Genomic DNA, 14,425 nt, shown 5'->3' with positions numbered 1-14,425 from the left:
CTGAGGGTCAGAGCTCCGCTCCCGGCACCAGGTTCTTCCCTACCGGCGCATCTGCATGTGAAATCGACATTTCACCCCGCCACACTCCCTAATTGTTGTAAAAATTATTTGTGAAATTGCTTTCCACCAGGAGTGTTCGCCACGGCAATTTCCACACAATCTCAGCGCGCGGCGGTCCCACAGAGCTGAACACACGCACAGCCATTCAGCCTAAAGAATCTGGAGGATTTTGATCATATGTGCTGTTATATGGGCGGTTTTTCACGGAAAAAACTAAAATAAATAAATATTAATAATAAAAAAAAAAAAAAAAAAAAAAAAACAGGTGAAGCGACTTACCCTCTTAAAATGAAGTTTTAATTAGAATCACAAGGGTTTTCCGACCATAAAGAACATGCTACTCTCATGTTATTTAGAAAAAGCATCGGTCCTGGTGTTTTAGAGTACCGGTACCTACTAAACACTGATCTGAAGGACCTTCTGAAACATTAAAACTCTATAGAATTATACAGTCAACTCAAGAACTATATACAGGTAAAAGTTATTCTCGCTAGGGAGAGGGTTTATTATTGTAAATAAATAAATAAAAAAGGACCATTCAAAATCCGTTCTTTCTGACGCATTATTATTAATATTATTAATGATACTATGCATTTGTATTAAACCCTGCAACGTTGTCTTGATTAATTTCCTCATTGAATGTGTCAATGTTTCAGCCATTTATTTTGTTGACCCTCTCAGTCTCAGGTGTGCGGTTTTGGATACACTCTTGTTCCTTCTGTTCTTTCTATATACAAAAACAGCAATATTCAGATCCTTGATAGTTTTTAATGACACAGCACTATAAATTAATGAATATCTGTCGTGTTTCTCAATTTGTACACACAAAAAAAACCCTTAGTTAATTAATGACAGAATGCCACACCACGAACCTATAACATATATTAAACTATGTACAAGGTTGAAATACAGGATTACAATTATTTTACAAATGACTACAAACCTATTTCGGCAGAACATTTTTAGGGTCACAAAGATTTCCTACTGCAATGGAATATAAATTAGTTAATTGATTGATTTTTAATTCCTAATAATAATAATAATAATACTTTATATTATATTATATTATATTATATTATATATATGTGTTTGAGAGATAAATGCTAACGTTGTGTCTCCCTAGTCCAGAGAGAGTCCAAAGCATTAAAATAACGTTTCAGTTCAATGACAGATGAATGAAAACTCTTTGTAGCATTTCCTGTGTTGACTTAGAGAGAACGTGTGAGGGTGGTGTATGTGTGTGTGTTTACAGCAAAGTTCCCCCGGATTGGACGGCGGGTCTTGGGCATTACCCTTTCTCTCCATGATGAATAAAAGAGTGCCTATCGTTACGCGCGCTTCCTCCTCCCACTATGTGCGCCAAAGTTGGCCACTTAAACTCCTCTCAAGCAGCAAACAGGAGCTGTAATCAAAACTAGCAGAACCTCTCACTAATATTTACTCACAGTTGCTTCAGAGCACATTTCATGCTTTCCTCTGCTCATCCTGCTGTTGGTTTTTGGTATCCACTGTAAGAACTTTTTTTCTTCTTCACATTCGGCATTGTCCACTGGTGTGTGTTTGGATTTCTTTTTACATATTTTTTTTTTCTTTTTCTTTTTTTTTTGGACCAGTTACAGTTTCCACGGCGCAAACAACACTGGGGCTTTCTGTGTGATTGATTTCATTAATTTATAGTGAGAGATTAAATTGTTTGGGGGTAGCTGGAATGGCTACTTTACCAGGAACTGTTCCTCGAATGATGCGGCCAGTACCAGGCCAGAACTACCCGCGAACCGGATTCCCGTTAGAAGGTACATCTTATTATTATTATTATTATTATTAAATAAAAACAACATTTTACTGCACATTTGTAACTGTAATATACCAGCAGCCAACTGTAAAATGTTCTAAAAAAAAAATCGTTTTGGATAAGGTATGTCAAACATACTTTCACGCGTTACTGATGGTAAAAAAAACCCGAAAGTATAGTCCTGAAGGGAATTAGACCGAGCAAAAACCTTTAAAAATAGCAGAGATTATACTTCTGAAATCAGTTATTTTAAATAATTGACATTGAACCTTCTTTCGTAATCTTGTCATCTTGCAGAGTTCTGAGTAAAATGTTCTGAGCGTGTTATTTGCATGTGCCGCTTGCGCATTAAATGGCAAACTCTTTTCTGGATCGAGTGAATTCGTGCTTAAGAGCAATTTGACGAAACCCTACCAAACCCACGAATCCTGCAATCTGTGGGATTTGCTGAAGTATCTCGCAGCAGTGAAGGGAAATAAAACACACAGCTGAGAGATGGCTCAAAGCATCACACTAATATTTGGGTTGCATGACTGGGAATAATCGAGGTTTAAAGTGGCACGTCTTTAGTGCCTCTTGAATGGCAATTAGTGTCCTCAAGTGTTACATCCTCTCGTAACACCAGATAGACTGATAGCATAGAAGGATTCTTTCAGGGAAGAAAATGTGAGAGGATGAGATGTTTGGATTAATTCTCCTCCAGGCTTTGATTCATTTTTATTCGTATGTTCCAATAAACAGAAAACCTTCGGCATGAATAGTTTCAAAATCTGCTCTACATATCACTTGATAAATAATATTATCTGATGTGATTAATCGGAACGACAGCATGTAGATGTTTTTGTGATAAAACCTGTACAAAGCCTGGGGGGGCTCACTTGCAGGATTTCCCCCTCAAAACTCAATGCCATAAAATTACCCACAAGTAAAATGCACTTAACATTATGCATCATTTTACATGCAAAAATTCAACGCGTAATTTCATATATACTCGCATAGTTGAAATGGATGTGATAAAGTGTCACGGTCTTATGTTGTTTCCTATGTTTAAACTTTCTCTTTTTTTGGCCCTGCATGTTTTTACACAGTCTCGACGCCTCTGGGTCAAGGTCGAGTGAACCAGCTCGGTGGAGTTTTCATCAACGGAAGGCCACTGCCAAATCATATTCGACACAAAATAGTGGAAATGGCCCATCACGGCATCCGACCCTGTGTGATCTCCAGACAGCTGCGGGTCTCACACGGCTGCGTGTCCAAAATCCTCTGTCGCTATCAGGAGACCGGTTCCATTCGTCCGGGAGCAATAGGTGGAAGTAAACCGAGGGTGAGTGAGTGAATGATGTCGAAATAAAAGACATGGTTATACATGGGGGAGTTAATAAATAATTATGATGAATTATTAAATATATTTTAATTATAAATATATAATTGATAGTAAACAGAATGCGCATTTATTGTGCTTTTTTTTTCTTTCTAAATCCACATTTTTGGTTCTACGCTAAAGCAAGTTGCAACACCCGACGTTGAGAAGAGAATTGAGGAATACAAACGCGAGAATCCAGGGATGTTCAGCTGGGAAATCCGGGATAAATTGCTGAAGGACGGGGTGTGTGACAGAGGCACGGTTCCTTCAGGTGAGGCCTCTTCCGGTAAGCACCATTCCATTCTTATTGACATAAAGAGGACGTTACGCGTTTCACAGCATCTACTAATAAAAAAAAATAATAAAAATAAATCTGTATATTTGTTTTTTAATAAATTTTGGAGTTTTACATTTGAATTCTATAAAATGAAATCAAAATGTTAGTGTGCATTGTTATGATTGTTATATTTGGCGTTAAAGTGATTATTATCTCTCTTTATAGTTAGCTCCATTAGTCGGGTTTTGAGAGCTCGTTTTGGCAAGAAAGATGACGATGACGAGTGTGATAAAAAAGATGAAGACGGAGAGAAGAAAACCAAGCACAGCATCGATGGGATTCTCGGGGATAAAGGTCAGAGGCCGTTGCATTTCTCATTGTGTGCGAATAGATGCGAGGAAACGTGCGTAAAATTTGTGCATTATGACTCCAACTCTCACGGAAGATGTTTTTGAGGTTTGGATCAGTTGTACTGACAGATCGTGATGGACTGGTGCTGTAATTGCTCCTGTTGTTGCAATTGATATTTCATTAGGCAGTTATTTGAAAGGGACAGATGCTGCAGTCCTTCATTCTCGCCAGGGGGAATCTGTGCGCCCCCTTGGAAAGAAAAATGGCACAAATAGCTCTCATTATTCATGCTGCTAGTTGTTCAGTACTTACTCAATTATTTATGTGAGCCCTGACGTCAGGTATTTAGCCGGATAAATTAATTTGTGTGGCACATTTCATTTCCATCGCGTTTAAACGACCCCTAAACGACAACTGACAGTTTGACCCATTTGAGAATCCATGTCAGTTTAAGCAACTACATTATACGAGACATGTGGACCCCGTGGAGGTGACTTGTTTTGCCAACATTTATTATTATTATTATTATTAGCCTATATAATCTTCATAATATTGTGAACTGAAAATGATCATTTATAAAATATTTAATCTGAATCGCATAACAATAGCAATCCGAAAATATATTACAGGCTAGGCTTCATACTGAAAGAGCATAATTTATTAATCATTTATATTTTATTTTAGGTCATATATTTAATGTATTTATATTATATTTAAGAGTATGTAATTAAACATTATAGCCTACTATTATAATTCGAAATGTAATGTTATAATTAAAAACGGTCATATTCTTAATAAGCGATATATATATATATATATATATATTAGATTTATAGAGAGTCACAATACCTTTTTGCCTTTTTCCAAACGTGGTTATGAACAATCTCGTTTTAAGCCTTTGTAACCTTTAGACTGAAATACAAAAGAGAGCGGCTCTGGAACCGGGCAGCGAAAAGAGTAACTGGACCGGTGACCCCTATTCAAGGATCCCAGAAAAGAGGGGAAAACTCTGTAAAAAGGGTAGTAAAAAAAGAAAGGCAGATAAATTATTCAGTGCTCCCTGCTGGTAGATAGTTTTGTAATATGAAGGAGCGTTTACAATTGTAAGCTCAACATTTCATGGTGCAAAACGGCGTCTTTTATGCGGGTTTAGTTGCGCGTAACTGCGCAGTTGGTTTAAGACAAAGTAAAGCTTTTACATTTACACATATTTCGATTGAGTTTCTTTAGCCTAAAAGAATTGGTATAAAATAATAATGCTATTTTGAGATGGATAAATCAATCCGTATGATTAAATAAAAAATATCAATAGTATTATTTCTGCTTTCTCTTGTAAATTATGGCAAAGTTATACGCTCAGATGACATGCCTCACGTTTATATGTAGTTATACACAGGCCAAAACTGATATTCGTTATTAAACAAATGCATGAAAAACAATCTCTCTGTTGCTGTCCACTGGTTGTGGTTGTTAATTTGTTGGGAATGATGTGAGTGCGTCATCTCTAGGTTAATTATTCCATAAATCTGTCATTTTTAGTGTCTCATCTTCTGCACAACACTGAATCCGCTGTTAAATTCTTTGAAGGGATTCTTTAAGTTTACCATCCGGATAACATTTAATAATGTTAAGACTTATTAGAGCTGCTGTGTGTTGAATGGGCGTCTGTGTTGCTGAGGAGTGTAATGGCTCGGAGGCTCCGGTAAGAAACACACTGATCCTCCAGCAGCTCTCGCGCACAAACGTAATGTAGAAGAGCTTTTAAGCCCTGATTAAACTGAGCCCCTTTATTTCTTTTCACTTTCATCTCTAAACGGCTCACAGTGACTCGCCCAGGGCGTAAATTCATGAGATTTGGAGTTTATTTTACATGATATTTATTTATTTAGAGTATGCAAAATCCATCCATTTTTTTTTTATTGCATGTCTTTATAAGGTGCTAAACTGATTGCTATCTAGTTCACCAGAAAAGTCCTCAGATTTTTATTGACTTATTTTGGCATAGAATATTTAACATCTTATTAACACAAACAAATAATATATATTTATTTATTTTATTTATTCATTTATTTATTTACTCATACTTTTTTTATTTATGACTTTCACATGTGGTTTAGTGGCCATTACAATAATAATAATCTTGTACACCTGCCATCCTCGTTACGGAAATAATATATATATATATATATATATATATATATATATATATATATATGATGAGGGACAGCAGAGTTAACACAAACCTGCCAAACTTAATTAGTCCTTAATAGGTTCCAGCCCCGCATCTGACAGCTCACCTGGTGCTCTTTATGTCTGGAGGAGCATCAGTTAAACACGACCACGCGTCAATTTGTGAGAATGGCACCGGACTCTTCGGCAGATCTGTGGATTACCTGAGCTTTTCAGACTAATCAAACAGACTTCAGTCAGGGGTTTAAGAGTGTTGTTATGGCATAATAGTGACAAAAACCTGTAGGCGAGACGGATATGAGGGATGCGCAGACTCAGTTTTACTGTACACAGGAACTCAGTGATATTTAGAAGAGAAAAAAAATCATACTTTCATTATTCAACATTTTACCTGTGATAAAGCGAGAAGAATATTCTGGAATAGCAGTTTCTTATAGTTTTTGCGCCCTAGACGCGCACCAGCAGGGCATTTTCTCTCTTGCTTCACATTTATATGAAAATAAAGCAGATACTTTCGGACCTAACGCCGCACTGAAATAGAAGCATAGGGAAACATTTTAAACAAATCCATCTGGAGCAGGATATGTTACAGGGACACACACACACACAGAGAGAGAGAGGAAGATTAAGTGAAAGTAAGGGGAAGTTATTTAGCTATTAATATTTTTTTCTCCTCAGGCGTCGAGGGTGACTCCATCTGCACTTTCTTGCAGCTATTTTGGCTGGGCTGAAATTGTGGGAGACCCAAATGTTGGGCAGAGATAACATAACCATCAGAGTGTGGACCATCACTGCATTAAACACGGATTAACCTTTTCTCTCCCGTCACCCTGTCTCAACGCAACTCGACAATTTGACTGGCGAGGGATTTTCTTTAGTGTATGAGTCCAGGGTTTAATCCATAAATCAACACTACAGTGACAACAACTATATATTTATAGTTATATGCGAAATATCATATATATATATATATATATATATATATATATATATATATATATATATATATATATATATTTGATTTAATTATTATTATTATTTATTTATTTTCATTTTCTAATTTTTCCTTTAATTCTCCGGTATCAACCATTTTTGATGACAGGGATGATAAGTTGAACAGATATAAGTTCATAATAATATTACACTGAAGCTAGTGATTATAAAAGTTTGCGTCCATTTCTCCGTCGCAGTGCTAGTAAATCCAGATAAAGGCAGTTCTAATTCCTGGAACCAATCAAATTTACCGAACCAGATGCAATTGACCATGATTTGCATTCAAGCATTGGTGATGCTGACATCAAGAACGAGACAGGGCCTGAATTTGTCAAGATGCGAATTTTGATTTGTTTCAGAGATGTTTAAAAATAACCAAAACGGGTAAGGATGATGTGAATAAGGGCTCAGGCACTTAAGGGAAATTGAGAAGCTTATGATCTTTGATCCGTGGATGTCTTTTGCTTATCAAAAACACTTGAGACGACTGCAGTACAAAGCGACTTCATATTACTGCTTGACTGTTCATTAAATGCGGTCTGCCATCTGGAACAGTGTAAATCTCTGCACAGATGTTATGGAGAATATCATTCTCTTATATCGGAGAGAATTCTTGTTATAGTGCGGTTTTCACTCCCCAGCTGATAACCGAGTGCGCAGAAGACTTTTACGCACATAAACGCTGTTTTATCATCTGCTCCAGCTAATAACCAGAGAGGATTTCATTTTTCAACTTTTCAAGGGCTTTGGAACCCAAATGTAATACATGAATCACACATAATGTGCTCGGTTCTTTGTCCGTAATTCCCTCTCCATGCGAGCAATGGATATTATATTTGGTGATTTCGTATCTGGTTAATGTTTGTAATGGGGACTTAAATACACAATTGATTCTGACATGTAAATTGTCATTTCCGTTTTAGCCATTTGATTTGTGAGGGCGGGTCACACTTGACACACACAAGCTGTGATACAGGCCTCATTAAACTGTGTGTGGGTGTGTGTTTGGGGAAGGGGTCTGAAAATGCATCCAAAACATAGCGCGCAATTTCGCTGTCTTTTGAACAAACGAACCATTAAAATCTGTGCTTTTATTTGCTACAATATTTTATTTTGTTGCATCTGATTTGTAGTCAATAACACACAAATATTACAGACGGATTGTGCTTGAAAACACATTAGTTTTGTGGTCCAGAATCAGTGCGCAACATTCTTTAGTGCTGCGTAAAAATTCTTATTTATGTGATAGAAACCGAGTTGTTCATGCCAAATATTTAGTAAAAAGACATGCCTGCTGAGATTTTAATTTATGAACGGTATGAGCACATCGATGAAAGGCAGGTTATTTTTAGGATTATCATCCAGACATTTACTATAGCTATTTAGGCTATATTTATGCCTTCGAGAATAATATATATATGCCTAATTGTTCATTAATTATTTGTAGTCTGGATTGTTCATATTTTGCTATCTCTTCCATTGTACTTTACGCATTTGTCTTCAATCCTTACGCACTCATTTTCAGCGCAGGCGTGTGGATTTAACTAATGGAGCGTTTCAGTCGCGTTGCTCGGTGTTTTAGAGATCCGTTCAAGTGGCTTTTAAGGAACAATAGAGGATCCCGGGATGCGATAAATGGCAGTGACCGGTAACCCCTCTCACACTCGGGCAGGTCATTGCGCTTCAGTGAGCACAGCTTAGAAAGCTGAGAATCACCTCTGAGAAAGTCATCTCAGCAACAAGTGATACGCTGAATTGATCAAATTCTGCATCCGAAACTCAAATCGCCCTAATCGATGAACATTTGGAGGAAAGTATATGACTAGTATTGAATAATCGTTATAGGATGAAGCAGCAGCAACACATATATGAACACATATATGAAAAGAAAACAGGGGGGAGGGGGGGGGGGGGGGGGCAGTAATCATAATTGTAACTACTGCAATTTATTATTATTATGATCCGTTCATTAGTAGCATATTGTAGAGGGGGTTCTTTTTTTCGTTTAAACTTGACCAGACTTTCAGACACCGAAAGGAACGCGTTGAACTTGTCAAATCTAATTAAACGCTTCCTTCACAGACACAAACGATTGTTTTTTTTCACTCTCCTGTATTATTATTCGTTGTTTTTGTATATACATGTATATATTTAAATCTAACATTTTTAGTCTATGTAGACCTATATGAGCATATGCATTATATTTATTTAATAATATCATTAATAATATTTTACATTAAATATTATTATTTTGAATAAATACAATCGGAGGACGAAAGGCGGAGCAGACAGCAGTTTTTTTGCGCATTGTATTTCATGGGTGTGCGTCCTGTTAATTTAGCAAGTTTGTGAATTTTTTTGGAGTCGTTCCGGACCCCACAAGCGAAAAGGCGAGACGCAGCGTGGACTGTTCTAATTGGGGATGAAATTCATTAGAGAAGACATCCATTTAAGACCTTTAAGTTTTCCACACATTTTAAAGGTATGAGAATGGATTAATGGCTTATAGCCAATACTTAAATTTATTGCCTCTTTGAAATTTGTCCTGCCTGTCTAACGAGTGTCACAGAAAGCACTTAGAAAAATGAACAAATAAATAGCGATTCTTCAAGCGTAATATCTTTAAAGTGCACGGAGCCAATGAATGATTGAAGCAGGTGATGGTTTATGCAAGCTTTTTATATTTTTATAGGCTAATGCAATTTGAAATGATCTCTATCCAACTATCCTAGGTTGATTTGTAATTATCTCCTTTTGCAAAAAGAGAAAAAAAGTCCGCTCTTTGTGCATTGTGAACATATTTACTCTCTATTTGCATTCTCACACTTTGTGTGCGTTTGAATGTGTGTTTTTCTCTTTTGGAATAAGATATGAAGTGATGCTCGGATCATCCTCTCACTTTTGAATGGAGGAGAAATCAATTGTCTCCCCCTTTATGAGGAGAGCATTTTGTTCTTTTAATTGAATGCTGCCTTTTTTTCTTGTGTTGGGCCTAAGACTCCTCTGAAGTCTAGCAGCCTTCTTTCTCCATTGTCAGAGAAACTGCTCCTAAAAAGGAAAAAAATAAAGAAAAGAGCAGAAGAAAAAAGAACTCTGTTATTTTCTGTCTCGAGATTCAGTGCACAGGCTATTCAGGCCAGTTGATGAACTCCTTCAAAAAGTTTATTAAGGGTATGAAAACAATGTAGACTAAAGCCTTTGGGCTCGCGGGCAGACAGTTTATAAACTAGCGGCCATTGTGCCTCGAAGGCAGATGCATGAATACTTTTGAATGGGGGCTTCAAACTGACACGATGGGGCTGGACAGCAGCCTGTTTAGTGAAGAGGGCTTGTGGAAGAGACGGGCTCAGTGTGTTGTCTGCATTAATGTACATCTGTAAGGACTGGGGGTGAATCCCCACTCCAGCACACTAAGATGGAAACGCCACATTCAGAGCCAGCGAGTGCTGATTTTGCTTCCGTCCCTTTTGGGAATTTGTGCTGTACTGAGTTAAAGTTTACTTAGGAGAGCTGTGTAATGTTTATATTAAAATCTATTTTAATAGATTAGAATGCATATAAAATATATGCATTTCCATTACTAGTGGAAATGCATCTATTTAAATTATGCATTTTGTTATTCGTGTGTTTGCATTGCAATTATGCATGTCAGACGTTCTTAGTATTTACTATGACAAAACCTGATGACCATGTTCTTAGAAAAATGAGCAAATAAATACAAATTCTTCAACTGTAATATATTTAATGTGATTCTAATGCTTTTTAGTTATGGTGCATAAATGTCTGTCAATGAACATGACACTATAAAGAAAGTTACACATGAGGTGAAGTCCACTATTGTCCAACAATTTTTATGTTCATGTTGCATAATATCTTAGTGTGTGCCATGTCAGTATATGCACATCATGACAAAACCTGATAATTATGTTCTCCAGTATGATTTGAGATCTTGTGCTTTAATAAAATAAAATCAGACCATATATATAAAGTCACGTCACTCATTTGCTTATTTGATTAAAGACTTATAAATAGTGCAGAAGGTTAAATGTTCTTTGTTATGTCATGTGCATATATATAACCTGTCCCTCGCTGTACAATGATCATACATAACTTTTTAGTCACATTTATTAATATTGCATGTTTGCAAGCCTTCAGTATAATAGATGGATACAAAACAGCCATTTTCCTCCAACTTTTCTTCTTTATCAAACAGTAAAGATAAAGTGTGTGATTGGTGCACATAAAGTACTAGTAATCATCATGAAGAGATCCCAGTTTTCCGATGTGATCTGCATCAGACTGCAGCGAGCACAAACAGCCCTCGTTCAGCTCCTCTCTGGCAGGTGTCAACATTAGCAATACAATTGGCTCTTGGAGCCTCACCGCAGTGAGACGGCTAACTTTAACTGTATGAGATGCCATGAAAAGAGGACCATAAAGAGGTAGTGGAGGGGAGGAGGGAGATTATGCTTTGAGGCAGCTATTAGTGGGGATGAAGCTTCTCTAAACAAACAGCGGAGAGAAAGAAACCCAAGAAAAGATCAATAATGTGTTAGTTTTCTAGGCTAAACCATGATGGATCTCAAGTACCGCTTTTTTCTTTTGTATTATTATCTTTTCATTCTTCTTAGAGATGTTTTTCTTGATATTATAGGTATTGGCAATCCAATTTGGGCACAAATCATAAGAGGCTTTTTTTTTTCTTTGAATGTGCTGTGCGTGTTGCATGTGTATTTATGACACATGTAGGGGGAATAAATTGAGGAGACACAAGTTAAGGTCTCCATTAGCCTCATTGCTGTCTAAGCTAAACAAATGAGATATTAAAGAGATCTCATATATTTTTCTTTTCTATTGTTTTTTTTTTTTTTTCTGCAGCACATGACAATTTGAAAACTTTGACAAATTCTGTAATCATAGGTGGTAATCGGTCTCGGTCGGTGTCAAGACGGTCTCGGCAAGTCTTTCCTTTCATTTGACAGAGGTTTTACTCAAAGGCATGAGGAGATATTGGTAAAGGAATGAGTTGACATCAAGGTTGCATTCTCATGTAAGTGCTTGTGTTGACAAGAAAAACAAGGTTTCCAAAAGTCATTTATCTATCTTTCTATCTGTGCTCGTCTGGTAGATCTTGACCGTGCCATTGGAAAGGACAAGAGTGCTCAGCGCTCTATAGTCGTTCCCATGGGGCTTTGACTCAATGTTTTTCCTAGAGCAAAGGCAATTTTGCTTTAATTGGTTGTTTTAGACTCCTTTCTTGTCACACTCTCAGGATAGCTCTCCGAAAACAAATAGAAAGGAAAAGTGTATCTTGTTTGCTCCAGGGTTTTATGTGAAGCACATAGTCCAAAGTGAGGATTTTGATCGAATTGTCTGCCTTTGAAAACATGCTTCTTGCTGGATATGAGGATATTATACACAGTGCTTTAACTATTAATTTCAGCACAGGTGAAATACTATATGGACCCATTTAGTCTTTGTTTTCACATGATGATGAGAAAAATAGACATTTTCTCTTTGTTTTGTAATTGGCTAATTGCTTTGCATCTGCAAGATTAATGTTTAATTTGCTGTGTCTTATTGGCATAGACCGTATAATTTCACTCATTGCATCAAGTTTCAATGTGCTAAATTCTGTAAATTTGCTGCATTGTTGAAATAGAGAATCACCAGTGAATATGTGGTATATTTTACTCATACTGTATAAGGAGTAGAATTGGATTGTAAATAACTTGTAAATATGTGGCATGCACAGAATTCGTCAGTCTTCAGTTAAATATGCCACAGATGTGTATAGCAGTGTGATTTTCAATGTCTGGCATTTTATGAATTAACTTCCTACAATCACTGAAAATTCTTCTCTGAATAGTACTGTTTTTGTAAATGATTGGTGCTTTTTTGTAGTGACTAAGATAAAACTAGAACATCTAAACATCTTTTCACCCATCCTGTGTTAAAAGAGTTTCTGTTTTCTTCACAACCCGTGTTAGAAGAAAACACAGGATCATAATAGAGCTAAATGACTAAAAAATGCCCCCCCCCCCCCCGAATTTTTCCCGCCTGCCATAGATGTCAAAGATTTTGACAGCTGGCACGGACACTGCCGGATTATTGTCATCCCCCTTTACACCAAGGCGTGTTAGAAAGTACAGCAAGCATTCTCACTAATTTTATTACAATGGAGAAAATGCCCCACATAATGTGCAACACTAATTAAGTTTAGAGCCGTGTGCCCAGTCAGAGAGCTGATGAATTAGAGCCGTTCACACCATGCTCGACTGCTTTAAAATCACCATTAGCCCATGCTACTTACGGCCATAACATCGCCCATTTTATGCTTTTGACCTGCTTTGCAAATGGATTCTTCATTATTTTTGTGTATGCAACGTGTGGTCGCTCATTTTTTAGGCTGTACCAAAAGACAATAAACACGTTCACTGAGTGTTGCAAATCAGAAATGTGTTTCTTCTTTCCAGCAAGTTAAAAAATATGCAGGCGTTGACCGGTGAGTTTAGAGAGATGGTGGAAAGCGAGCAATCCCTGTAACTTCAAAGGGAAAAAAAGCCAAGCCTTCCATTTTTAACTAATGGGTTTATTTAAGGCGTCCCCTGTCGGACCCTCCCTAGGGGAATGTACACTCTCATTTTGAAATGCCCTTATGGTCCGAAGATACAATATAGAGTGCTGATCTCTGACTTTACCATCAGCTGCTGTTACTGCCAGCTGATGTAAACTAGTAAACAGGAAATATTAAAGACCTCCTTATGTCCTGAAGAATGTCTTGGGAATTTCATGTAGTATCCACTGAATCAAAAGCGGCAAAGTACGACTGTATAGCTAGGGATTGATTTTTTTTTACAAATAATTTTCAATCTTGAAAATGGGTCAAAAATTTGACTTTTCAAATTAGACTTCGATGGTTCTCCCATGAAAAGGAGTCAAACATGCAAGGTTTCAATATGTACATTTCTCATTTCATTTATCTAACCTCTGCACTTTTACAATAATTGTCTCAATATCCATTCTTATTTTTTCCCTGTTTTGTAGAATTTCAGGAGAAATAGGAAGAAATTTAGGGTTCTTCATTTGCATTGATAGATCCATGAAGAACCTTTAACACCCATGGAACTTTTTTAATGCACAAAAGCTTCTCTATAGTGGAAAAAAATATTCTTTATATTTTTTAAATGTTCTTCATGTTAAGAACAAATGGTTATTTTAAGAACTGTTGAGAATGGCTCTTCTATGACGCTTAGAAAACACCCATTTTGGAACCTTTATTTTTAGATGAAATGCAACAGAGGTCTCCAGTAGATCTCCTGAGCTTTGAAAGAGCAAGCTATGGGTCATCCATGCCAGTTGTGTCCCTTCTGGTACTCTGATAAGCCACAAATAGCAT

At 36.8% G+C, this 14,425-nt stretch overlaps 1 protein-coding gene across 1 annotated transcript in view; it reads left to right on the top strand.

Annotated features, from left to right (window-relative positions):
* Positions 1-1,768: 1,768 nt before the first annotated feature.
* Positions 1,769-14,425, top strand: part of LOC306854761 (paired box protein Pax-7-like) — a gene marked incomplete at both ends in the record, with an annotated part of 58,582 nt that continues 45,925 nt past the window's right edge. Inside the window, 4 exons of the mRNA XM_079392997.1 lie at positions 1,769-1,853; positions 2,941-3,176; positions 3,357-3,501; positions 3,718-3,846. Of these exons, the coding sequence (XP_079249123.1) occupies positions 1,769-1,853; positions 2,941-3,176; positions 3,357-3,501; positions 3,718-3,846 (595 nt within the window). The remainder of the gene's footprint in view (positions 1,854-2,940; positions 3,177-3,356; positions 3,502-3,717; positions 3,847-14,425) is intronic.

Source organism: Barbus barbus, assembly GCF_936440315.1.
Source record: "Barbus barbus genome assembly, chromosome: 35".
Taxonomy (NCBI): domain Eukaryota; kingdom Metazoa; phylum Chordata; class Actinopteri; order Cypriniformes; family Cyprinidae; genus Barbus; species Barbus barbus.
This window is presented reverse-complemented; position numbering and strand designations above follow the sequence as displayed.